The 27,903-nt window shown below is 42.6% G+C and overlaps 1 protein-coding gene across 1 annotated transcript; it reads left to right on the top strand.

Moving 5' to 3' along the window:
* The first annotated feature begins 1,116 nt into the window (after window positions 1–1,116).
* Window positions 1,117–27,903, top strand: col6a1 (collagen, type VI, alpha 1). Its single transcript, XM_070974859.1, has 35 exons — window positions 1,117–1,363; window positions 2,108–2,237; window positions 2,992–3,192; window positions 3,335–3,494; window positions 7,864–7,977; window positions 8,066–8,086; window positions 8,910–8,930; window positions 9,032–9,076; window positions 9,179–9,232; window positions 9,323–9,367; window positions 10,148–10,174; window positions 10,282–10,308; window positions 10,436–10,480; window positions 10,594–10,647; window positions 11,264–11,326; window positions 11,417–11,479; window positions 11,566–11,619; window positions 11,709–11,744; window positions 11,827–11,889; window positions 12,180–12,242; window positions 13,811–13,873; window positions 14,585–14,647; window positions 14,760–14,810; window positions 14,895–14,930; window positions 15,123–15,185; window positions 20,271–20,336; window positions 22,172–22,207; window positions 22,577–22,613; window positions 22,826–22,834; window positions 22,934–23,067; window positions 23,456–23,562; window positions 24,589–24,775; window positions 24,888–25,059; window positions 25,184–25,213; window positions 25,658–27,903. Exons 1-35 carry the CDS (start codon window positions 1,279–1,281, stop codon window positions 26,260–26,262), a joined length of 3,030 nt encoding a protein of 1,009 aa, XP_070830960.1. The 5' UTR covers window positions 1,117–1,278; the 3' UTR covers window positions 26,263–27,903.

Below are 27,903 nucleotides of genomic sequence, written 5' to 3'. Positions count from 1 at the left end.
ATCCCAATTTAAACACTGCACACAGCTGCCAAAAATCCAACAGATTTACTATGAGAGCTTGCTAATAAACACAGATCATTACCAGATGTCCCCCCCCACCGGCCCACCCCCACGCCCCCTCCTCCTCATCCCTCCTTTTCTCCCTTCTTTCTTTCTTTCCTTCCCTCCCTGCTTCTCCACAGAACTTTTTCTCCCTGAAACAGTGATCTCAGTGGAAAATCTGAGTCCAGGCCAGACCTTCCCTGCAGTCCCACACACACACACACACACACACACACACACACACACACACACACACACACACACACACACACACACACACACACACACACACACACGTATGTCCACAGCAACTGTGCAACATCCACCCCCATCAACACCTTGCCAATTGACCACTCTACGCCTACATCTCTCTGCCTCCCTCCATGGAAGCTCTTCACTACACCCTGAAACTTTTTCCAAGGTCCTCTCCAGGATGTGCCCACAAGGAGCACTAGATGGCACTGTGTCTCTTCCTGCTTCACAGGAAAAGACTGATTTTATGTTCAAGTCAGGTTCGGACGCCCAGCTGAACCAGATGTATTCAAACTCCACCCACCTCCATCTTCCACGGAAAGGGGAGACTTTTACACAAAGAGAATGCAAAATGCTTCCAAGATGTGCATCAGCTGCTTTTCATTAAGTTTGATGCAATTACTCCCGTGTGCATCTATGCACTGTTGTATCTCATGATTTTTTGGGGGGTATTACGCTTGTATTACTGAAAAGAAGAGCTCCAAAGCTGTCTCCAATTTGTCATTGTCCATGTTCTGAAATCCTTTAAACATAACCCATGGCCAGTCTCTACATGCACACTCATTACTGCAAAGCAAACAGGCAGTCTGGACACGCTGCAGCCTCTTTCACAGTCAGCAGGTTTATCGTTGATTCCAGTGTATTCATGTCCCTGTGGACCCCTTTTAAGGAAGCAGGCATATCTGGGATTTTGTGTAAACTTTCGACTCGTGCGCGTTCAAGTCTGTTCTTACTCATAGTCGCCAGAGAAAGCGCGTGAACTCCTCCTCCTCCTCCTCCTCCTCCTTCCTCACCGTGCGCTCTGGTCCTCCTCTGCGCGTTCTGGGTCTCGCCTCGGACAAACTGCGGCGGAGCGCTGGATCACCAAAAATTCGCCGATTCGGTTTAAAGTAACCGGACTTGGGGCCGGAGTGGTTCGGTGTTTGTTTTTTCAGGGAATCGGGTGTTGTACTTTTTTGGTTTTAGATTTTCTGCACTTTCACAATGGAGACTCTCAGCGGTCTCCTTGCGCTGCTGTGCGTTTTCCTGGCTGGAGCGCAAACGCAGGACCAAAGAAACAAGTTTGCGGGTAAGTTTGCTGAAAATAGTTTGTAATTTTCAAGAAAACGCACCGTGTGTTTATGGCATTATTTTGCATGTAATGTGTTCTTTCTGTGTTTGAATGTAATTGAGTGATGTTTACTGCAAGAGCTAGTCCAGATGTTCATTGTCTTTGGGATCTGTACTTAGAGCGTGTGAGAAGCATTGCAAATCAGCAGCACAGATGCGCTAATGGCTGAAAGTAAGATCAGAGGATGACAGTAGCCTAGCCCACCTTGAGCAGGCCTTTGTTTGGGCCATGGTTGTCTTAATGGGCCTTAATGGTAAGAGTTGGGTGTGACGCAGGCTGGATCTACCAGTGCTGTGGAGGCCAAAGAAGTAAATGTGGACAACAACCAAAGCAGGTGATGGTACCTCAGGCCTGTTCGACTGCCAAGATGCTGTGCAGCAGGTATAGTACAGGTGTAGAGGGATACAGCCATGTTATGGGTGCGGGCTTGCAGCTGTATAAAGGTGGATAGATCAGCCCAATGGCGCCCGGTGTGAAGCAGGGTGCTCTAAGCAGCATCATGTTGGCCTCCAGTGCTCCAGTATTGATGCTGCGCTGACATCACTTGAAATGCACTTTGGAGGCACTGGTTCATAATCACATAGATTTCACTTTGAATGTGGCATTTGGCAGTGTTATGGTTGTTTAATGGATGACATTTGCTGACAGCCATCTTGTGTTTGTTTGTTTGTTTGTTTGTTTGTTTGTTTGCTTTGTGAGCAGATTGTCCGGTTGACCTTTTCTTCGTACTGGATACATCTGAGAGTGTCGCCCTCAGACAGAAACCTCCCAACTTTTATATTGACCAGATCAAATCATTCACCAATCGCTTCATAGATGAACTCAAGAACATGTAAGACACACACACACACACACACACACACACACACACACACAAACACACACACACACACACACACATTGGTCTACGGTGATGGAAGAAGCATTCAGACCCTTTATTTCTGAAAACAGCAATAACCCAGTGGAAAGATACTCCATTACATGTCCTGCATTCAAAATCTTCCTTAAAGAGTAACTTAAGTAGTTTAACATCTGACCTTGCTGCAGTGATGTTCAGGTGTCCTCTGGGACACTGTGTCATCACTGTTGGGTTTAGTTAGGTGCATGTGCAATATGGTGCACTTCTGACTCCACCCAACCACACCCATCAGTGGACAGGAAACACTTTTTCAGCCTGGTGTTGAGTTACTCTTTAGGTAAAGGTGTATCAGATGTTAAAGTTTTCACTAAGCAGCAGAATGGCTTCTTTCTCTGTCTTGATATTAGGACTCATTATTCTGACATTATTTTAACTATTCTCTAAACTATTGGTTAGTTTAATCTATGTTGTATAAGTTTTGTATGTAAAATTGGAATCTGCCAAGTAATCAGTAACTGAAGCTGTCTGATAAATTTACAGTTGTTTAAAGTAGCAAAACGTACTTAAGTACAGTGACCTCAAAACTGTACTTAAGTGCATTACTTGAGTAAATTTACTTAGTTACATACCGTAGCTGCCTGTCTGTACCATGTTTCATATTAATGTTGTATTGACTTGATGGTTGTACTGGTACTGTACTTAATACCTCTGTCCTCGGTTTATCCAGGCGCCACCGATGTGACCGTACCCTGACTTGGAACTCAGGAGCACTGCACTACAGTGACGAAGTCATCCTCGTACGAGAGCTGAGTGACCTGGCGACTGATCGCCAGGCCCTGAAGAATGACATCAATGCCATCGACTACATCGGCAAGGGCACATATACTGACTGTGCCATCAAGAGGGGCCTTGCTGAGCTGCTCATTGGGTAACAATAACACACACACACACACACACACACACACACACACACACACACACACACACACACACACGCACTTCAACAGATTAAGTAATACGAGGATTGGTATTATTTCTGAGCCTGTGTTTGTGTGTCTGCCGGCATACAGGGGCTCCCACTACCATGAGAACAAGTACATCGTGGTGGTGACTGATGGCCATCCTATTACTGGTTACAAAGAGCCATGTGGAGGCGTGCAGGAGGCTGCTAATGAAGCCAAGCAACATGGAGTCAAAGTGTTCGCTGTCGCCATCTCACCTGACCAAGAGGTACAAAACACACACATACACACATTTGTACCTCTATAATGGTGGGCACCATCACTAGCCTAAGACGTTCCCAAGCCCCTAGCCAAGCAGCAACCTCTGGGGCCAACTCTGAAGAGCCTAAAACTGCAGTTCTTCAAATGACCACTCGAGGCTAGCTCCAAGGGTAGGTCATTCCCATATTAAAATGCCCAAATCTACAGCAGAGATAAACATGTTCACAGCCTAGTACAAAAAACAGAGTTGGCCTTTAGAGCTAATTTCAGCATTCATGACAACTGTAAGGGGGGTGAAGTTTGATATAACTCATATGTTTTAATTATATTAAGGCTTAAATTTATGCATAATTAAGGTCATGGCCACTTTGAATGACAGCTACAGCTTGGTTCCTAATCTCCACCCATGATCCACCTCTTTGCCCATTTTGGGATTAGATTAGTTAGCTTTCTCTGTGCTCTTATCATGGATTTAAAGTGGGTGGGGCTCAGTTAGGAAAAGGTGATGCCACCAAGCCACCAAGATTTATCAATGCTTGAATGAGGATCTGATGAGAGTTGTTGGGTTGTTTGGTCATGGCCCATCAAATCTGAACAAGCCACACCCCCACAGTCCTGATGAAGCAGATTAGTTTGGATTTTTTAAAAGTTATTATCGTCTTGTTTATTTGTGTTGAATAGAGAATTACTTGAGATTAGAAACAGAGATTGGGGGCTTTTTCATGATGTCTTAAAACAATATTTACAAACGCATTTGTACACTGAAGAAGCTATTGGCCAGATTAGCTGTGAAGTGATCTCTCCCTACTGTGACTCAAATTTAAGAGATGGGGGACAAAATCCCAAATTCTTGTCCAGTGCAAATATGCATTCCTGGTTAAGAAATACAAAGAAGGAATTCTCCACTAAAAAGACCATCTTCATATTAATATACCCACATCGACTATGAATCCCTAATATTAGCTACAAATTCAGAAAGAATTTTTTTCATAGAACTTTAACCTAATTCTGACTTTAACTCTAAAGTAAATTCTTAACCCTCAAACAGCCCTTTGGAGACGTGAGGACTGATGACTGTCTATGTTTAATGCTGCTGATGCTGTGAACTGAGCTCTGATACAATGCTGTACCGAAAACAAACTCAAGTTAAGTGAAAGTCAAGTACCTTAAAGTGAGATCAAGAAAAGTGAAGAGAAGGAAAGGGAAATAATTTAAAGTATAGTGAAGCACAGTGAAGAGAAATGAAATACCTTAAAGTAAAGTGAAGTACAGTAGAATGAAGTGAAGAGAACTGAGGTGAAATGAAGTGAAGAAGAGAAAAGAAATGTCAAGTAAAGTGAAGTGAAGTTACGCAACGTTAAGTGAAGCGAAATGAATTGAAGTCAAGTAAGGTGAAGTGAAGTGAAGTGAAGTGAAGTGAAGTGAAGTGAAATGAAGTGTCCAAAAAAGTTCAGTCTTCGGGCCTAAAACTAAAACTAAAGCACATATCATTAAGAGATGTCATTCATAACAAACATAAGTTGTCAGGTGTTAGTGTGGACAGAAAAGGACAGGTGACTTAAATTTCAATGTGATGCTAAGGAGGCACACTAATGCCACATTTCCACTAGCGCGGCTCAACTCGACTCGACTCGACTCTACCCGGTTGTTTTGTGTTTCCATTAGGGATAGTACCTGGTACCCGATACTATTTTTAGCACCTGCTCTGGCAAGGTTCCAAGCGAGTAGAAGCAATACTATATGTGTGACGTCAGCAGCCTGTCGGCTACTGATTGGCCAGAGAGTGTCGTCACTGGTCTGCGACGTCCAACACTGGAAAAACAATCCCGCCCCCTCCATTGTAACGCCGGGCAACAGCAACCGCTGACTTTATTCTTTATTCTCACTCGAGGGAAATGGCTGCTCGTAAAATATCACCGTGGTCCGTCGACGAGGTCGGCTCTGTTTGCGTCGCATACAAATTGACGTCATGGCAGTTTCGCGCAGCCGTGGTATGACGACCCCGCCTACGTTGAGGAGGTACTATGAAGTACTCAATTGTAATGAAACTCAGCCAAACCAAGTAGAGTAGAGTAGAACCGAGTCGAGTAGAGCTGGAACTGTGTAACGGAAATGCGCCATATATTCAGTCACTGGGTGATTGATGTATGAAGCCTCATATAGGAATAAGTGAAGGCGCTCTTCTCATAGGAAACAAGGAAAACTATCACCAGCATGGGCAGTTGCTAACTGAGATCCAATTAACTAAAAATCATCACAAGATTTCATAGTTTTTTGCTATGGGATACCCTGAAGGCTTTTCTCAGAGGCAAAATAATTTCATATACATCCCATGCTAATAAACAATGTAGAATGCGCAAAAAAGAACTAGAAAAATCAATTGCAGATGTAGACAGATCACTATCGGTAACAAATACTCCTGTCTTGTATGAAGAGAGACTTAAGACAGAACTTGACTTACTCCTCTCAACAGAAGCTGAACAACTCCTCCGTTCCCATGGATCGCTATATGAGCACGGTGACAAGCCTGGGTGCTTCCTTGCTCACCAGCTAAAAACCAGATAAGCACCCAACCAAATTATTCAGATTAGAGATGAATCGAACACGGTAGTGATTGACCCAATTAAAATTAATGCTTCATTCAAATCATTTTATTGTCATTTGTATAAATCTGAATCCCCCAGCGATGAAACCCAAATGGACGCCTTCTTTCGAAAACTAGACTTACCAGGAGTCTCACCTAATGACAATCAGACGTTGGACGCTCCCTTAACACTTCCTGAGATAAAAGAAGCAATAAACTCAATGAGTAGTGGCAAATCACCTAACCCTGATGGGGACCCCATTGAGTTTCTAAAAGATTTTCTAATTAACTGGCCCCTCTACTTCTGGAGATGTTTAACTATTCATACAGCCATGGTTCTCTACCAGCCACCTTAATGCAAGCCTCCATTTCTCTCATCCATAAAAGAGACAAGGACCCTCTAAACTATGCATCATACCAGCCAATTTCCCTCCTATCTGTAGATGTGGAAATGCTCGTGAAAATCTTAGCTCGTTGCTTGAGGCCTATTTTGCCTTTAATCATCTCGGAAGACCAAACAGAGTTCATTGGTGGGAGGCACTCCTTTTCTAATGTCAGAAGGCTTCTCTGCGTTATTCACACTCCACCCTCCCCTACAGATCCTGAGATGGCCATATCACTTGACGCCAAGAAGGCCTTCGACAGAGTAGAATGGCCCTACCTTTTCTCCTCTTTGCAGCAGTTTGGGTTTAACACTTTATTTCAAACATATTGCAAACAATAAAGATGAATATCTTACCAAGGTACCTTTACCTTTTTCAGTGCCTCCCAATCTACCTTCCTCGATTGTTTTTCAATTTTATCAATAGCATCATATCCACGTTTGTCTGGACAGGTAAACGGGCCAGGGCAAATAAATCCTTGCTCCAGAGAAAAAGATGATTGGGTGGCCTGGGATTGCCTAACCTCCTTGGGTATTATTGGGCAGCTAACATACGAAAGATTTTGCTTTGGTTCACCTCACCTCAACATAGTTGGTGCTTTTAGAGGCAAATTCATGTTCCACGTCCCTCCAGGATCTAGTATGTAGCACCCTCCCACTCTCTCTCACAAATTTCACATCCAACCCCATTGTAATTAACACATTAAAAATATGGACTCAAATCAGGAGGCGATTCGGATGGCTCTCCCTTCCCCAAAGCACACCCCTTTGTAATAATCATTTTTTTTGTACCAGCCAGGACTGACTCTCACTTCACAGCTCTGGAAAATAAAAGCCTGAGATGCCTGGGAGACTTGTACATAGGCAGACTGTTCGCTAGTTTTAACCAATTATGCTCAACATACGGACTAGGCAATACAGACTTTTTTCACTTCCTGCAACTTCACGACTTTGCAAGAACCCACTCTCTTCAGTTTCCCCAGGCTCCACCCCTCAGTGGTATAGACTTGGTGCTCCAGACTAAATCTTTGCCTAAGGGCCATGTCTCATATCGCTATAATCTCTTATCACCAACAAATGACTCAGCTGTAAATAAGAGCAGGGCCAACTGGGAAACTGAACTCCAAATAAACATTTCTGATGCTCAATGGAAAAAAGCATTGGAAGCTGTTAACTCCTCCTCTAGCTGTTCCAGACTTTCTGTTATCCAATATACAGAAAAAGAAAAATGTAACTCTCTTCAGATGTATTGTTTACTGGTACTCTGAATCAATAAAAAATTATTCTAAAAAAAAAAAGAGAGAGAGATCAGTCTCATCAGTCAGTCACATATGGTACAGAGAGCCGGTTTCTATGTCGCTGTTACTTTCAGGCTTGTGATTATGATGCTTTCATTTTGTGTTTGGCCAGGACACCAGGCTGTCAGTCATTGCCACAGACCAGAACTACAGACAGAACTTCACAGCTGCAGACGACTCCAGATCCACCAAGATAGGAACCATTCGAACCATCATTGACATGATCGTATGTATCCTCTCCTCTCCTCTTCTGCATAAACAAAAACAAACGTTTGGATGTTGAACTAACATCTGTTTTTTTCCCATCTTTTCAGACAAACGAGACAAAGGACACGGTATGTCTCTTCAAGATATATTTTTGAAAAGAAATTAATTGTTTGCTTACTACATTTACATTTAAATGAGTAGGTACATAGTAAAATTGTGCATACATAATTGTATTGCAGATCCCAAAGATAGGTTAGTTTAAGTTAAACTTAGTAGTGAGCAACAATGCTGATAAATGTCATCAATAAATTGAAAAATTGAAATGGAAGCCTTTTTTTGTATCCTGATAGTTTTCGTTACTCTTGAATTATTTTAACTGAGGGATTAATCATTATTACATCTTTTAACATCCCAACAGCAGAATTGTTCCTGTTGAATTTTGCTGATGCAGCTGGAATTAAGACAAATTCTGACAAAATGACTAGTTCTTGTTTATTTAGTGCTGTAAATCTTACTAAAATAGAGCTAGGATGTTTACAGATGTTTTTTTTTCCTCTTGATCTATCTCAGATGCTTGCTTAGTCTTGTTCTGACTGGTCTCCACTCCCATATAAATGCTGCTAAGCTCTCTCCTGCTCAGGAAACAGGAGGGGTAGGGCAAGACTGCTGCAGGAAGCTGAAATGAACACATGAGATTGCAGCGATATCCACAATCTTGTCTACTTCTGTATCTCCAACAATCTGTTCTGTGTTAAATATCGGGCATATTGGTCTGTCCTACTGTCATCTGTCAGTCAAACATGGTGATGTTTAGTTCAGGTGACACCAGTGAACATTATTATTTCAGTATTTCACTTGGGATCAGACCAGAAAACGTAGGGTCATGTTTCAAGCGTAGACAGCAGCCACCTGTCGTGCCTTGTTCATAATCTTTCTGTTCTTTTTTTCCAGTGTTGCTCTTTTGACTGCAATGTAAGTAAGCCATTTATTATCTTTATGCCTGCATGACTTCCTCTTTTGCTTTGCTTTTGAGCAATTATGTCACTGTTTGTGTTTTATTGTTTTGTCTGCAGGCTTCAGGAGGGCCTAAAGGACCTGATGGAGACATTGGTGCTAAGGTGTGATGATATGACATGAAAACATATGAATCCTTAAGTCAGACACCACATACATAAATGTACAGAACTCTACATTGTCTGCATCTTTGTGCCTCTCTGCAGGGAGAAACAGGCAGACCAGGGATGCCAGGAGAGAAAGGAGATATTGGTGACATGGTAGGTGACTCACATAATCTTTGGATTTATCATGCAGGCGCGATGGAGGTGTCATTCAAATGATTAAATATTTCTGTCTCTATGTTACAGGGCAACATTGGAGATCCTGGCCCTGTTGGTTACAGTGGAATGAAGGTAGAGTGCACTTAAGTTAACAGAGGTGATATTCTTTATACTGGAGCACAGACTAAAAGTGACCAGAGACACTTTGTAGATGTGAATCAGTGGATGTTAAAGAGTATCTCTTAGTAAGGGATGACACAACTCCATCACATTGTGTCACATTGGAATTAAATGGAGCCACATTCTTTCACCTTTTTAGGTAACTTTATTTCATTGATATTTTGAAGCTAGATTAATGAATTGACTTTGGCGCAACAGTACTGGAAGAGAAACACAGTCTCTCAGTGGCTTATGCAAAGGGTGCAGATCTTACATACACAGCCAATTTTTCCAGTGTTTTATGTATTGTTCATGTTATAGTCTTAATATAAAGATTAGTTTCTCCATACAGTTTATTTCATTGACAATTGCAGTCCAGTCGTCCTTTGTTGGAGCATTTGTCTGCAGCCTTTCTTGCATAATAATCCCATGCTGTAAGTTTATCTTTGATTTTGTCCAGATGAAACGTAACAAAAGAGCTATTAACCTCTCCATATTTGTTAGGTGATTTGTTTGATCTCTTAAACAATCTGAAAGCACTGATACACCTTTTTAGGTTCACATGAATTTTGACCTAGAAACGAACTAATGTACACTAGGAAACATTTGTAAATGTGAGTATGAAAGTATTTCTACATTTTTAATTTGTTTACTGTTGATGACTGCTGACTCTAGGTCAGATGTTAGCCGCCCTCTCACTGGTCACCTTGCTCCGTGTTATGATAACTCTGATATGTGTGTTTCTGTTTCCAGGGAGACCGTGGTGGCAGAGGAGAAAAGGTATCATCAGAACGTACAAATACAAAACATACTTAAGCAACATTTGGTATTTTCTCCAATGTGTTTTCTAATTTATGGCTGACTAAGGTTGTGTGTGTTCCCTGCAGGGTGAAAGAGGACACAAAGGCTACAAGGTGAGCTCCTCTGATCTTGAGAGGGATGTTCTCCTAACTCTGACTCCTCTGAAAGCCAATAGTTAAATTGCTCTTTGACCACTCTTTCACACACTCCTTTATCTTCTTTATCGTCTCTCTTTTTCAGGGAGACAAAGGTCAAAGGGGAATAGATGGAATCGATGGACGGAAGGTGAGTTACAGAGCCGAACGTGCAAACAGTCCAGCTCTGGATATCTGACTGTTTTTCTTTTTGCTGGTGTGATCAAGTCTTTTAAGATATGTATCTCTGCTTTTCCTCATTAGGGTGAGGCTGGTTTCCCTGGTCTTCCCGGCTGTAAAGGATCTCCCGGATCAGACGTGAGTTGCCGATGTCGATCTCAATAATCCCACCGTTATGACCTCGTCTGGAACTCCAGCCACATTAATGTCACACATCGCAGACAGTTTGAATCACAACCAGATGGACAGTCACTAAATGTTAACAGACTCTCTCAATGACATCTGCTTTGATGCCTGCAAATACACGGTCAGTCAGATGCGCAGGTGTCAGGAAACACACACATTCATTCTATTTCGGTCTCAAAAACTCTCTCTTAAACATATACACACAATCAGAGAGGCCATTTCCATTTCTGCCTGAGGCTCAGCCACATTGTTTACACATTAGCCATTAGCCAGCGTTGCATGTTTAGGAACGTCGCTGTCGGTGCGGCCCTGATCAACATCACACCCTGTGTCTGGATCCCCTGGGGCAGACAGGCTGAAATCCATGGCTCTTAATCACTGCTCCGTTTACATTCTCCTCTGTCAGTTGTTTAAATGAAGCCATATAGTCAGACTGTAAACAAACACACACACACACACAGACACACACACCTATGTGTACATGCACAGCCGCCTCCGAGCTTGAGTGTTGCGGCTTCAGCTGCTTCTGATCATGTGCTGAAACTGTGTCTGTGTTTCCTGCTTCCAGGGCATGCAGGGAGAGCCTGGACCAAAGGGAGATCCTGGTCCTTATGGATTGAAAGGAGCAAAAGTACGACATGAAAGAAAAACAACTTGTGATGTTGTGGATCTCAAATGGCGTTTCGGCCGTTTGTTATAAGACATTGTGTGTTTATTTCAGGGAGATCCTGGAAGAGACGGCGAACCAGGAAGACCTGGAAACTATGGCCCACAGGGACTTCAGGTGAATCAGTACGAATAGAAAGAAGAAAGAAAGAAGAGTATATTACAGGAAATATGATACATGTCTAAATATCTGTGTTGTGACAGGGTGAACGGGGCCCTCCTGGAAACAATGGCGACAAAGGAGAGCGTGGTGATGATGTAAGCGATAAAGCTCCTTAGAAAAACATCTATGTGCTTTGTGATCGTTCATGGGTTGTCTGATACCCTGTTATCTGTGTTTGTTTCAGGGCCCAGCGGGATCGGATGGAACTCGCGGGGAGAGAGTATATAGGATTAATATTGACTTTAGGTGTGAATATGTGACAGCTGCCAAAATATGCGTTAATGTCTTTAAAATCCTCATAGGGACAAGTTGGAGAGAAGGGGGAGCAAGGTTCCCGTGGAAACAGAGGCCCAAGAGGAGACCTGGTGAGTGATGATAAGGAGGAGGAGGAGGGATGAAGAGCAGCTCCCCTGTCACTCAGGGGCTGTCTGATCTCAGCACCTCCTCCTGAGAAATTCATGGGAAATACTGTTTGGCTTATTCATCTGCAACCACACTGACCTTCAGCAGCTCCTACTGTTTTCATATTCTCCCCACGCTAGCTCCTACTGAGCTAACGTTGTTCCAAACTTGGCTCTGTCTGCTTTACTCTTCTATTTTTACCGTCTCGAATGTGTTTAAGTTGCGTCATACATTTGTTCTTTTTCATTGCCAGGGCGAGCCAGGACCCCGTGGAGAACAGGGGAGGGAAGGCTCGACCGGCCCCAACGGAGAGCCTGTAAGACACATTCAAATACAACCACAGACACATTTACATGGACGTGCACACAGGAGCTATAGTACATATAGTACCACTGTTCATTAGCCTGTTGTGTAGAGTTTCAGGACGCGGCACAGCCCCAAGTGCGAACCACCCACTTCTCTCTCTGGCAGCAACCCTTTTTTCCTGTTGAAGAAGGGAGCTGGTGCCAGAGAGTGTGCACGCGTCCTAGTGTGCATGTGTGCGGGAGCATCCATATTTCATGTTGAGGGGGGAGTACATTGTGCATAGGCTTAAACAGAGGCAAACGTGGCTGGAGCCCCAGAGTGCTGCCCACTCCTGCATGCTCCATCTCCCCTCTCTCATTCTCAGTTGCTACTCCTCCTGGGAACATCAGCACTCACTCTTTCCCCTCTGACTCAGTTCTTCTCTCCGTCTGCTCCAGCCAAAGCCTCAGTATGGTTTCCTTAATATGGCACCAGGCAGTGTAATAATAATAATACGTTACAAGCGTTAGTTGTGGTAACCTCCGTGATGTCAGAACTTTCAATGGCTCTTTTGTGCTGCCTCCTGTCCTCATCTGAGTTGAGTGAATGGTAATTGAACTGAATAGTACAGAAAACATGGAATAACTGACATGTTGGGCCTACCTCACACACGCAGGAAAAAACTGTATCCTCACGTGCAGTAATGTGCTTCATTTGTACTGTCCAGCTAGTATACTGTGTACAGTGTACAGCACTTCATTGTACATATTTTTTGTAATAGCCTTTTTGTCCACATTAGCTTGAAATGAAGGAGTCCTCTTACTTTGTGGCAAACATTCTTATCTTTTGTCTTGCTTTGAGTCAGATAAAGGCAACAATATAGAGTCTTGCACAGGGTCTGGCGCACAATTAGGTCCGGATTGTGATTTAGCCTAGCTTAGCACAGACTGGAAAAGCCCGTCAATACATTCAAGTGTTTCGTTCCATTTCAACAATGTGCAAAGTTGGCGCAGCAGCTGGACCCAGCTGTTTGCCAGTAAATAGTCTCAACCGAAAAGCAATTTAAAAACTCCTAGGAACTACCACACTTTGTTTTCTATTTCTAAAACATGTATATCAAATGTAGAAAACACAACATGGAAGTCAGATAGCTAGATAGATGTTTGGATGGGGCTTTTTTTATGGACATGCTCAGGACGTTGAACTCGAATGAATTGACCACATACTGACATACTCTGAGCTTATTCTGGTAGTCATTTTGTGTTTAATCTGTTTAATCTTAAGATGAAAAACTGGGCACAAATAAATGAGAAGAATTACTTCCACACATTAGGCAGAACTTGAGATTGATCTAGTTGACAGATTACCAATGCCAAGGCCTCATGGGAGCTCCAGTGTAGAGTATGAACAGAACAAAATCAGTGAAGAAGTGTTGAAAAATGGCCCAAATGTGAGGTGGGACTTTGTGTTGATGACCCAAACTTTGTTTGGTGTCAAAGCCCTTTGCCAGGTTTTTTTCTTCAGCTGCGAGAGCTTTATATGGCTGTTTTTGTTGGACAAGTGTTTTAACAATGTCTCATTAATGGTGTTGTTTTCCAGGGTGAGCCTGGCAAGGCTGGGCCTCCTGGCTACAGAGGAGATGAAGGAGCACCTGGACCCGAAGTGAGTCCAACAGGACACATGGACGTTTTTTTTGTACAAACTTCCAATCAGAATTTAGCGGCTATTGAATCATACTGTGATGACAGTCAGTGGCTTGTCTTGTCACTGTTAGTCTTATCACAACACACCCACGCAGTCCTGGTGAAGCAGCTCAGCAACTGTTAAACTCTTCATAATTCATTTTCTAAAACATTTTACTATCTTATTTATCATTCATGTTTAGTGTTACAAAGTGTTACAGAGCTTTTTGAGTCTTAAACTCATAAGAAATGATATCAAAAGATTTTTTGTATTGGTCCGTATTTAGTCAGGAATATTTAATGTTACTGAGAAACACTTAAGATTTGAAGTTGTGTTTTCAGGGACTCCAGCTCCAATGTTACAGCTCCCACTGTTAACATCACTGATTTAACTCCAAAATCCACAAAAATGTGCAGTTTATCAGCTGCAATCAAAAAGCTGTTAAAACCATTACTTTAAGACCTTTGAAGTAACTGCACATTGGTAATCACCCAATCAAGGCAATCAGGTAGTAATAACATGTAACAGGCGGCAGAAACAGGCAGTTGTTCTGCTACATGTGGACTATTTTTGTTCACACACACACAACCACACACACACAATGTCTTGACAAGATCCAAATGTTTTCACCAAACATTGCCATGTTACATGTCATGTGTTTCTAATCTCTTCGTTCCTTTCAACTCGCAGGGACCCAAAGGACCGAGAGGAATAAAAGGAGCTCCGGGAGACAGAGGCCAGATGGGGGAGAGGGTGAGGGGGAGAGACAGATGTGTGCCATCCATCATATCGCCTGCCATGAGGGCTGTGTGCGTGTATGTGTATGTGCGGATTTAACTGTACGTCTGTCTCTTCTGAATGTCAGGGAGTTGATGGTGTCCAAGGAAATGGCACTTTAGGTTGTCATGGTTTCCAGGTATGTGTTGATAATGCACGCCATGTACACACAACACTTGACTCCATGTGAATGTGTGTATTCTGAACACTTTTGTCTTTTTAGGGTTATCCTGGGCCCCGCGGAGACTCCGGTGAGCCGGTAAGAATCCTCTCACATTTTCCTTTAGACTGTAGGAACCTTTAAACCAAGCTGAATTAGTTCTTCTGCCACACCTTCACATCAGCACTGAACATGAATCTCCATGTTTGAAGTTCACTGCCTGCAGTGTGAAATCGACTGTGATGCCCGTGCACCCTTTTGACCTCTTGACTTTTGCTGTGTGACCTTCAGGGTGGCAAAGGAACCCCTGGACCCAAAGGAGATGATGGAGATCCTGGCGATCCAGGCGACGATGTGAGTCAGCCTCTGACTTGTCTCCTTTCTAGAGTTGCTCCTCCTCTTGATCTCATTTTATCTCTGCTCAATCCCTTCTTGGCAGAGAGCGCTAACAGGATGTGAGTCACGGGTCTCGATTTATGGACACATTTCCATTTTTCCTTTTCTTATTGCTCTCTTTTAACACTTATATTAATAGATAAAAATGTGTTTGTTCTTTTAATTTCTGTCTTTCATTTAGTTTTTCTGATCTAGCCCCTCACATACTTCACCACTCTTCTTTTTCGGTCTACCCATCTCACGCTCACTCTCCTTCTGCTGTGCAGCTGGAAATGCTTTCTTAAGCAGATTTGAACACGTGTGTGTGTGTGTGTGTGTGTGTGTGTGTGTGTGTGTGTGTGTGTGTGTGTGTGTGTGTGTGTGTGTGCGTGTGTGTGTGTGTGTGTCTTTGGGGAGGAGAGCTATGAGCTGATGCAGCTGTGTATATGTCGTTGTCAAGGATACCAGGAAATGAGGAGAAACGATGAGTGAGCCTGTGTGTGTGTGTGTGTGTGTGTGTGTGTGTGTGTGTGTGTGTGTGTGTGTGTGTGTGTGTGTGTGTGTGTGCGCGCGTGTGTGTGTGAGATTGTGTGGCAAAGCTATATGTGTGATTGCCCGTGTCCATATAGCGTGGCAGTTTTAACACTTTAACCTCTGGTTCAATTTGGTTGTGTTTACATTGAAATTATTTCATTTCCACGGTCGGCGTTTGATGGCGTAAACATTTCTGCACATGTTTGTGCTTTTCTTTCATCCGTACATCAGTGCACCTTGACTTCTTCTTCGTCTAACTTTGTAAGCTTTGAGTTTACAGCTTCAGATCAGTTTACCACTCATCCAGACTTTGTGTTATTGTGGCACAGGGAGGGATTAGATGCAGAAATATGACTCACCCGGTCACCCCACTGTTTACTTTTCTGTTTTTTGCTTGTCCGGAGTAGTGACAGCAGCATGCAGGAAACTTCTCATAACCTCTGTAACCAATCCTACAGCTGTAATAAAGGAGCGTAATCCTCGCTTGATTATATAGTGACAAATCACCAGCTCAAAACACGCATGATGTCATGAGTCTGTTTCAAGGAAACAGTTTTGGACTCTTCACAAAAACTTGTGCGTGTTGCTTGAAGTGTGTTGCTCTCTTTCTGGACTAGTTCTCTTTCTCAAATAAAGGTAATCAATCAGTCTACAAACCAGTGCTTAAGCTTTGGAAAATGGTTGTCAGGACTCGAAAGTAAATGGGCTAAAACATATAAGATCCCTCATATAGATATGGTTTTCTAATGAGTTCCACTTTTACATTCTCTTGATATATAGTTTGATGAAATATTATTAGATAATTTGGGAAATATTCATTTTCTTGGCAAGGGTTAATTCAGAAGATTGAAGCAACACTCAGATCTGTTAATATACAGCTAGAGCCAGCAGCTGGTTAGCATAGCTTAGCATGAAGACTGGAAACCTTTGGAACCAGCTAGACTCTGTCTGAAACCCACCTGCCTGCAACTCTAAAGCTCACTGATTAACACATTATTATTTGTTTCAGCTGGTTGCTAAGCTAACCAGCTGCTATCTGTAGCCTCATATTTTATTGACAGAGTTGATGATGAATATCAATCTTTTGTTCCTTCGCTGCACTTTCGTTGTTTCTGTGTTCTCTGACAAAAGTTGAATCTAATCTAATCTAATCTAACCTAATCTAATCTTCTCATCTCATCTCATCTAACTCAAGAAAGTAAGTAAGGCCATATCCCCAAATGTGGAACAACATGTCACGAATCTTCGCTCTGCTGCTGTTCCATGGGTCAGTCCATGACCATAAGATGCCTTATTCTGTCTTTCTCAGTGGAAAAAATGAATCCATTACAATCCACTTATCCCCCAGGCATTCACCCATCTCTTTTTTCTCTTTTTAACATGCCGTTCTATCTGTTTCTCTGAACAGTCCCTCTTTTGTCCCCTCATGTTTCACACATGGACGCTCACTGTTGTGGACAGTGCAGAACAGTTACCACTTTGATTTGAAATCATGAGACATCAAACTGATTAACAACATTTTCTGGGAATCTAATGCCACAGCTTCATTGTGAGTTTTGAGCAACTGGACTTCTAATTTAAATTGTTTGAATATCTGCACACTGCTCAGGCATGTTCTTTGTTGTCTGCACTTTCTCTGGCTGGAGGGGACATGAGGTTATATAAAGGGGTGCGCCCGGTAAGATAAAGGTTGAGACAGACCTTTTGACTTTTTCACCTATTTAACTTTTGGCCTAGCACACTTTGGAATGATAATATATACATATCCAACAAGGAATGACAGCCACATCTGGCCATGTGTCCTCAAATGTGACGCCGTAAACTCAAGGTCAGGACGTATGTGTGTAATTGTATGGATGACATGGCCCATGCTCTATACATCAGAGTGTTTGAAGTTGAGAATGCAGTAATTGGAACCCTGTGTTTACATGTGCATGTGCATGTGTGTGTGTGTGTGTGTGTGTGTGTGTGTGTGTGTGTGTGTGTGTGTGTGTGTGTGTGTGCGTGTGCGTGTGCGTGTGCGTGCGTGTGCATGTGTTAAAAGCCAGGTGGTTGGCATTACCTTCTCTTCCTCTCGCTCTCTTTCATATCTGTCCACTGTAGGTAGGCAGTTGTATAGCAGCAGTGCACATCAGCTGGTTTGAGTCGGCTTCTAAGATCAAAGTTCAAAAATGATTCATTGTGACGATTTGTGACTTTACAGTACCAGCCTGCCCTCGAGCACTCACTGCATGTCATTTCTGTCTGGCATATTAAGCCGCAAATAAGTATTTATGCATCTACCAATCAGACTGCATTTGGAGCAGAGAAGAGTATGTGTGGACAAAACAATGAAGAGAATACATGCAGTTTTTCTAAAGATAAGACATTTTAAAGGGTTTAATATATGTAGAGGAGTAAATACGCTCTTTAAAACAGCTGCTGCCCTTGAATCTGCACGTCTGCAAGCCGTTCTAAAAGCCCTCTCTGGAGCAGAACCATAGTGTCTGCTCTCAATTTGCAATTTTGCATTAATTTGTAATTCTCTGCAGCTGTTTACAGTCTTCCTCAAACAAAAATGCCCACATTTGCAGTGTGTGTGTAACAGTATCTGTGGGAACGTGGAACTTAAAGATGGGATCATTTTCCTAACTTGATTTCCACTGTTAAGCTCTTTATTCTCCACACTTCTACAGTCTAGGTCATAATCTCATATCGATCAGCAGCGGGTCAGAGGGCAGCAGCTGCAGGGGCTTTGGCTGCTCTGCAGGCCAGACCTGCCCTCAGCTGAGATTTCAGATGAGTTTTGAGACTTTTGCCAGACTGACTGAATGTTTTGTGACATATACTCATGCCTTATAGCCTTTAAGAAGTTTCAGGTAAGCCTATATGATATATAGTAAAACATTTAAAATTGTGTTATTGTATCTTGTCATTTGGGGAAAAGTAAAGAGAAAATGGAAGAAGGAATTAGATAAAGATGAAATGGAATAAATAAGAAAAGAAACAAGGACAAAAAAGGAAAGGGGCAAGTGGAAAGAATTGGGAAAAAAGTAAAAAAGGCAGGAAGAAAGATGACAAAATGAACCTCTCACATGTTCAATGTAAAAATCTTGATCTGCAAAGTAACTTGGTAACTACAGCCATGAGATACATTAAAATGTTAAATTCACTCTGTAGCGTGTAGCGTTTAAAATGTAGCGTTTATAAACTCCCCCAAAATGGAAATGGTAGCTGAAAGTACCAAAGTGCCAGTACTTCAAATTTGCACCTGTGTTGCTACTCTGGAGACAATTTATTACTCTTAAAAAGTCCCCTGAAGGACTGCTGCTGTGGGATTTATTAGTGATGCATTCTTCCAATAAATGCCCAGTTTGTAGATGAGACACTTTAAACTGGACATCATCATCTGGATATTCTATCATTATTATTTCTCAATTGAACTTCAAAAAAATGGATTATATCAGTGTTTCAGTATATTGTTACTGTAATATAGATTAGATGTAATGTAAAAGAATAATTTAACTACACCATCCATCCCTAGTGAACAGTCTAATAAAACACTCTCAGTGTCACATTCTTTCCAAGACGATATCACAAGGCTCTGTATTAGGACCATTACTTTTCTCACTATATACGCCCCTATTTGCTAACATCCTCCATGAATCTTTTAATTCATGAATCTATCATCCACACTAGGCTACTGTGAGGTTTTGTCCTCAGACCTTCCAAGTAAAGCATTACAAAAGCCAAAACTAGCATAAAATACAGCAGGAAGTGTTTGAACACATAACACCAATTCAGTTTTCACTTCAGTGGCTCCCTGATCCTTCTGGGTCAGATTCAAAGAAAAATTATTTAGTACATAAAAAAAAACTCTTTGTAGATTATAACCCTTATTTGGCAGAACTCCTTAGTTTTTATATTTGTTCATGTCCAGATCACAGATCTTGTTCACCCTGAGAAAATAAATGAGCAGTCTGTAAGTAGCAAAGCTTTTCCTGCCATGCTCTGTTTCCCCTTTACTATCATCGTTATACACCTGGATATATGTCTCTAAAACACCTGAATTCTGGTGTTTCTAATTATTTACTGCAGTCGTCATTCCAGTATTTTTTATACCAGTTAAGGCACCAAACCATATTTATTGCAAAGGACTAAACAAACTCTAATCAAGCATTACAGACTGATAAGGGCTAACACTGTGCAATGCCAGTGAAAAGATTTTTGTTGACGTCTCACACTCACATGATCCTAAAGATGAGAAGACAGACAGCACAGCTGAGCCGTCCCCCCTCCAGTCATATGAAGACATACTAATTTGTAAAGCACACCTACAGGACACAAAGCTGTCATCCTGCAAATTATTGCACATTACAACCAGACAGTGATTGATGTTTACAGCGGAACATCTTCACCATAGATAATGTGTAAAACATTCTAGTTGTATGTTTAACATGTTTCCATCCTGTAGTTTGAAAAGATAGCCTATCTATTTCAGAAAAAGAAGTTTCAGCCTCTCTCTTAATCTCGATTCTTCTTTTTTCACAGAACAATCAACCAGGGCCTCCAGGAGCTAAAGGAGCCAAAGGTCACAGAGGACCTGAGGGCAGACCGGTAAGAATACCATGGAACCATGGCGTGTGCAAGCGTGCGTGCATCTGTGCGTGTTGTCTGTCTGCATGTGTGAGCAAGTTGAGACATTGGAGGGACTGCTGTCCACACATGCAATGTATGTCCAAACCATTAACCTACTGTCACTTTCAAACATAATTTTGGAGCAATTTTATTGTTTTTTTTTGTTTTGTTTTGTTTTGTTTTTTGTAAATACAGTGGACAATGTTCTTGGTTTGAAGTTATGCTGAAGATTAGCCTATTTTAGCTCAATTGAAAATTACATTTGAATCAACGTATTTATAAAGCCACTGATTTTAGTCTAAACACAGTCAGTGAGATTATATCAATTCTCAGATTACCCACAGCCACAGCGGCAGAATCAGGAGTTCCAAACAATTATGTAATTGCTCAGAATTTGCTTTCTGTCTGGTGACACTCTGGATTTGTGTTGTTGCGAAGAAATCCCCTGAAAAAAACAAAACCAATAATGTGTGTTTGTCCCTGTCTCAGTCATTTATGACATCCCCAGCCTGTCTGTGGACCTCAAGCTCATTGATTCTTATTACAAACTTAAAAAAGGAAAAAACAGGATATTTGTTGGGAACTATTTAATACACATTTTGTGCTTCAGTGAGTATTTACATCACCCGGATGGTAAATAAAGTAAACTACAGTGCCTGTGTTCATGAAAATGAAGGAATATGTCAGCCAGTACAATAGTGTGTATCACTGATGTGCTTTTAATAGCAGGATAAAAATGGAGGTCTATGTCAGGGAGGAATAAGACTTCTACTAGCATCAGTTCATTGTTGCCTCGGGTTAATTCATGGAATTTGTTGACACTGAATATTGAAACACAGAATATCTACAGATTTTTAGTAAATTGGGCTGACAAGAACAACAAGAACCCCCCGCACTGTGTATTCCTCTCCCTGTGGGCAGAGTTTGCTACTGATCCCATAGACACTCAGCAACTGTGCTAAAGTTAGCTAATCTCAACACTCGACATCAAACCGCATGTAAAGACATAAAACATGGCATCCCTTAACTCGACTCACACTATGTAGGAAAGATAATGATTCACTTTCCCTCTCACCAACTGGCAAGTGATGCCTTGTGGTATTGGATCATGTCAAAGATTGACAAAGGTTGGATCTAAATGTGAGAAGACATGTTCTCCAAGTCCTCAAACTCTATTTCACACTTTCCCCACTTTCTGTCTCTCCTCCTCCTCCTCCTCCTCCTCCTCCTCCTCCTCCTCTGTCATCTACCTCTCCTCTGGCTCTTCTGCTGCATATTTCTGTATGAACAGTTTGTGTCATGTGTTTTCTCGAGACAGTTTCTCTCGTCTACAATTAACGTTTCCTTCTCTCACTCTCTCTCCCTCGTGTGTGTTTGCCTGTGTGCACACATGCACGTTACTCTGGCGTCTTTGTTGCAGAAAAGAATGCTCTTAAACTGATTTTAATGTCTGTTAAAACAAAACAGATGGTTTTCCTGCAGCCGAGCGAAAAAACAAAATGCTGCGGCGATGAACTTTGGAAGATTCGCATGTTGTTGCAGAAAGATAGTGGCGCACACAAATGTGTGGGTGTGGATGTGGGTTCAGTGACTGAGGGATTCTGGCCTGCAGTCAAAGAAGTAATGGCTTTTCAAAGAATCACCACTTCTTTTTATTCCAGTTAAACTAAAAGCAGTCTTCCAGGACTAGCTCTGTCATCCTGAAGTCAGACCAGATAAACAGTTTTTTTTTAAAAAACAGATAAACCTAAAATCTATCATGTAGATAAATCACTCAGCCCTCCTCTTCTCACTTATTCTCCCTTTCTCTTCAGGGACCTCCTGGGCCTCCTGGACCACCAGGAACTGATGTGAGTATAAAAAAAAAATCAATCAGTCCATTTAATCTGAATCCTCGCCCCCTTTTTCGCCACAGGACAGGGTGGCTAAGCACCACAGACTTAATTCCCCCTTGAGGCTGCGCTCGGTTTGAGCCTGAAACTGATACTGTGTGTTCACTCCAAAGCCACACATCCAATTTCCTGAACACAAAAACCCGTAGCCCTTCACCGACCAGCCCTCTACGTAAAATATCACCATTTTCATGTTTTCTTTTTGCATTTTGGAGCAGCTTGAAACGGTCTAGGACCTGGCTGCATGTGTGTTGTGTTTGAAAGTTATGTAATGCGATTTAACAGGGCATTGCTGCAGTGTAACAAGTACTCCACCTCTCTCCTCAGGAATGTGAAATTCTGGATATCATCATGAAACTCTGCTGTAAGTCGAACACACACACACTTAAACACACACTCGCAGACGAAGCCACATGGACTCAATGTTAAACGCTTTGCCCTCTTCAACTCAGGCCTGATTAGCCAATCAAAACCTTGAAGTATGTTAGGGTCCTGCAGGTTATGTTGTGTTTTTTTCTGCAGTTAATTAACTTTGATTTGTTTGTTTTTTCCCATCCTCTCCTAATCACTTCACAGCTTGTTGTGGTAAGTTTGTCCTAAATCTTAAACTTAGCCATTAAAATGATTTCTTGTACTCTGTGGCTGTTGTGATCCATTGTGATTTGTTTATGTGTGTGTGTCCAGAGTGTAAGTGTGCCCCTCTGGACCTGGCGTTCATCGTTGACAGCTCAGAGAGTATTGGTTCCACAAACTTCGCTCTTGCCAAAGACTTTATCATCACAGTGATCGACAGACTGGCCAAAGACCAGCAAGTCAAGGTAATGCCCTTCTGTGAATTTATCTTGGTTTTTAACATTGACAACACTCTATTTCATATTCATCCATCGTTGCCGAGCTTATTTAGGAAAACCCACATGTGAACACTGTGGCTTGTGTTGTTTATTCAAAATTACACCAAAAACGTTGCGAAAACTGTTTTCAGAGCTGTTAGGAAATGCTGCCCTGAGGACAGACCTCAAAATAGAAAGTGTGAATGAAAGATATTGTCTCCAGTTTTGGAACTTGTTCTATGTCTCTCCAGTGACTCTCCTCTTCCAGTTTGGATGTAATTAGTCAGAATGGGTGGGACAGAAGAAAACACATGCTCGTAGACATAACACACACACACCAAAACAAACGGTCACCATGCAATGCTTTTCTTTCCAGTTTGCAGGTAATGAGTCCAGGGTGAGCGTAGTCCAGTACAGTGGATCACAAGCCCAAGAAGTTGTCCAAATGGGAACCAACGCTGTCACCCTCACCGACTTTAAACAGTGAGTTCACGTGCATGCAACCAGAGCCCTGCCTGCCCTGATTTTCCACTGGCTTGCTACTTGATTGTGTGCTGTAGTATTCTTCAGTAATGATTCAATATCACCACTGCTGCAGACTTTTGGTTTCACTGATGTGGTTTCTGGTTACAACCTTTCCATGTTTCAAGTTTGTATCAGTCCAACAGTAGTTGGAAGGAAGTCTGCAGGCTTTTAGTAATGCAATAAGCTCATAATCATCTCCAAGAACAAACTGTGCAAATCCTAATTTACTAACTCTTGACATCCAGTTAAGAAATTGCCCATCAACATTCAGCCTAGCTTAGCAAAAGGAAGTGAGCAAATGCCATTCGCTTTCTCTCCAAGAGTAACATGTAGAAGATCAAAAATCATGCCATCTGTCAATGCGATGTGGACCTGGAGCCAGGAGGCAATTAGCTTAGCCTAGCATAAAGGCTGGAAGCAGGGAGAAGCAGCTAGCCTGGCTCTCTTCAAAGTTTGAAAGTTGGCTACACCCACACCTCTAAAAATACATACCTGGAACGTTGTATCAGGTTTCATCAATCTTTACACAAACAACAATGTTGTGCATCCCTGCTAGTGTTCTCTGATTGTTTTCATAAAGATCACCATCCAACAGAAATTCTTGAACAATAAGAAGATGGCTAAATCTCTTCTTTTTAGTCTCTAATGGGTTAGCAAAGAACAGAATTTTTGAATTTTGAGCAGCATCCCACAAGATCTGTATGCTTATTTTATATATTTTGACAGAGGCTCTTTTCTCCCTGTTGCCAGTCTTTATGCTAAGCTATGCTAAAACACAACCCAGACCCATGTAACTCTAATGGACGGTAAAATAGAGCTCTCATTTCATTCTTGGCAAAGCAGCAATTCAGTGTCTTTGCAGAGAGGCTTTTTTTATTAATTGTGTATATTTAAAAAAGTATTGATTAATTATCGTGTGATGAAATTTGTGTGTGTGTGTGTGTGTGTGTGTGTGTGTGTGTGTGTGTGTGTGTGTGTGTACAGGGCAGTGAGAGACTTGCGCTGGCTGGCTGAGGCCACATACACAGGCGAGGCCCTTGAGTTTGCTCTGACCAACACAATCCAGCTGATGAAGCAAGAGAACCGAGTTGTTATCGTTCTCACTGACGGACGTTCAGATATTTCCAGGGACAAGGTTCCCCTCAACGTCCTCTGTGGTAAAAACCTCCGAGTGAGTATAATAAACCTTGATGGGTGCAGTAAACATTTGTGCCACACTCATAGACCTTTAACTGAAATACTTCAGTAACTGCTGACCTAAAAGCCTCTTTCCTCAACTCCAGGTGGGAGGTTTAGGAGTGAAGGACTACTCGGGCCGTCAGCCCAACCAGGAGCAGCTTGGGGATGTGGTTTGTAAGAGCGACCCCAAACCAGGCTTTTCCTTTGTCCTGGAAAACTTTGCCGAGCTGCTAGATGACACTTTCCTGCAGAACCTCACATCCAAAATCTGTCAAGGTAAACACATAAGTGCGCGCGCACACACACACACACACACACACACACACACACACACACACACCCATCAGTCGAATATTTTGTACCAATTAACTGACCTCACTCCTGCTGTTCTCTCATCCAGATAAGAGGTGCCCAGACTACAAGTGTCCCCGTAAGTCTGTTTTTCTTCTTCTTCAATAGTAACAGTTATGGTTCGCTCTTTTTAATATTTACCATATCTTAACACTGTTGGCCCACTTTGCCATTTATATCTTAAGTAACATTTTCCTCCCTCTCTCACTTTCTGGCTAAGTATATTAGTTTAAAGTACATTCAGATAATCAGATGCAACAAAGACATGGGAGGCACAGCGAATTAGAGTTGAAATAAGACCCGAACCTACAATTTAAACCCATAAAATGTATGAGCAAAGTGAAAAAGGTATAACTGCTATTTGGCTGTCTTTGTTTGTCTTGTTATCTCTCTAGTCTGTCATTTGCAGAACCAGCTATTGATCAGATGTGTTCATGTGTGTGTGTGTGTGTGTGTGTGTGTGTGTGTGTGTGTGTGTGTGTGTGTGTGTGTGTGTGTGTGTGTGTGTGTGTGTGTGTTGCAGTCTCTTTCTCTGAAAGTGCTGATATTTTGATGATGATGGACAGTTCGGCCAGTGTGGGACAGAAGAACTTCGAGACAAGCAAAACGTTTGTCCGCAGCTTGGCTGAGCGTTTCCTGTCTGCCGAGAGGAAGAGGGGTGTCAATGTCAGAGTGGGTCTGGCTCAGTACAGCCGAAACGCCCGCATGGAGCAGTCGCTGACTACCAATTTGACCCTCCTGTCTTATCACGCTGAGGAGGCAAACTTCCAGAACGACGGTACCAATGTGTTGGAGGCCATGGAATTTGCTGTTAGGAGTTTACGAGGCCGTGGGGACGCATCGGGAGGCAAGAAGAAGCTGGTGCTGTTCTCTGACGGCAGGTCTCAAGCCGTCACCGAGGCCGTGCTGGAGAAGCGTGTTCGTGAGGTGGCAGACGCCGGGGTGGAGCTGTTTGTCATCGCCGTTGGCAGCCAAGTCAACGAGGCCAACCTGCGCACACTGGTGAGCAGGGGCCGTCAGGATGACATCACCTACGCCCAGCGCCATCTATTCCGCGTCCCAGACTACCCCTCTCTGCTCCGCGGGGTCTTCCACCAAACCGTCTCCCGCAGGGTGTCCTTGCCCTGAACACAGGGCGCCAAAAAACCGGACCAACACGCTTTAGATTTTTAGTCCCATTATGAATATTCAGTCTCACTCATTTACCATACACTGTGTTTGGGTAAAAAAAAATATCACAAAACGACAAATGATTGTGTGGCAGGCAAATGGAAAAGTCTTCTTGAAATTTATAGGAGGCTTTATTACCCTGAGTTGGACGTCCAAGGCAGACCATCTCAGGCTGTGTACAATTTCCACCTCCTACAATGGGATCATTCAACTATAACCCAAGTGGTGGTCCTAGCCTAAACCATTTAAGAGTTTTAGAGCCAATTGTGATAGTTCACAACTGGGAGGATTTGATGCCTGGTAGCTTGAGTTCAGGGTAAAAAAGTCCCAAACGGTTGCTTCGGCCCTGGAGAGCCATCAGTAATGGCCACAACTAAACTAGATTTGTAACTTTTGAATGCATTGGGCTGATTTCTACTCAGGTATTCTGCATCCCTGCATCACTTCAGCCCTTTGGACCTGTGCTCTGATTTACTAACTAACCAGCATGGGTTGAAAATGGCTCATCAAGGCTACACTCTCCTGCCTCTCCAGGACCGGAGCTCCTGCCATTCGAAGGATCTCTGTCTAGGGTTTAATGTGGACTCATTTTTGTAGCTCTTACCACTAGTTCAAGTGGTGTCGGATTTGTGGAGTCACACTTTTACGTAACAACATAAGTGAAGCAACCGCAGCTGTGAATTGAAAACACACAAATTCTTTGGCAAGTGCTTGCTGTACTTAAATGTTTGTTAACCTGGCAAATCAACCTATAAAGCAAATTATTGTGCAATTGCAAAGCAAATCTGTTGGAAGAGCCATGACGTATTCCTAACTTGGTGAAAACTCACACTCACCTTACATCACTTTAAAACTGTATTAAATCATTAAACGTATGAGGAAAGCAGGACATGACGTCAGGCAGACACTCAAACACACCCATCAGCACTTCACCTGGTGCTAATGAAAACACAACAGCTGGACTCAACATGTGTGATTCTGTCCCAGTGTGTGTATCTGTATTTGTGTGTGTATGTGTGTGAGCACTCATTTGTGTACATCTATGACATGTATATGTGTGTGGAGGTGATTTTGTTATGTTTACTTGGACGATTGTTCCATCAACAGTGGTGCTGGGGTCACTGGTTCAGATGACAGAACCAGATGGCAGAACCAGTGAACCAGATGTGCAGGAGGGACTCCACTGTCAAATGCGCACACACACACACACACACACACACACACACACGCACACACGCACGCACGCACACACGCACACACACGCATCTTTGTTCTTCATCAGTGAATTAGGGAAACATCTGTAATGGTTGAAGGCTGGAAAAGAAATCTGATGGGACTCATGTCATGAGCCCCTCACACAAACAGAAAAGACACACACACCTCTTAGACCCCCACACCTTCAGTTCTACACCTTCAGTTTTGTTGTCATCAGTGGCCCAGAGTCACTGTGCTGTTATTATCTGTGGTGCTATTAGTCTCAGTGTATCGGCCTCTACCCATGTTCTTAAAGAAGATATTTTTACCTGAGGATACAAACCTCTAGTGTTGTAAGAGCTCCTTCAATAAAGGTTGCTACACCAAAGTGTCTCTGCTCGCCTC

Source organism: Chaetodon trifascialis, chromosome 11 (assembly GCF_039877785.1).
Source record: "Chaetodon trifascialis isolate fChaTrf1 chromosome 11, fChaTrf1.hap1, whole genome shotgun sequence".
NCBI classification, from domain to species: Eukaryota; Metazoa; Chordata; class Actinopteri; order Chaetodontiformes; family Chaetodontidae; genus Chaetodon; species Chaetodon trifascialis.
The sequence above is the reverse complement of the archived record's forward strand: the minus strand, read 5'-3'. Positions and strand labels throughout refer to the sequence as shown.

Bases quoted from the DNA above. Each gene is read 5' to 3' on its own strand.
- col6a1 (XM_070974859.1), top strand. From the start codon at position 1,279: ATGGAGACTCTCAGCGGTCTCCTTGCGCTGCTGTGCGTTTTCCTGGCT. The intron at 1,364-2,107 runs GTAAGTTTGCTG...CTTTGTGAGCAG, and splicing joins CCAAAGAAACAAGTTTGCGG to ATTGTCCGGTTGACCTTTTC. The intron at 11,890-12,179 runs GTGAGTGATGAT...TTTCATTGCCAG, and splicing joins GAGGCCCAAGAGGAGACCTG to GGCGAGCCAGGACCCCGTGG.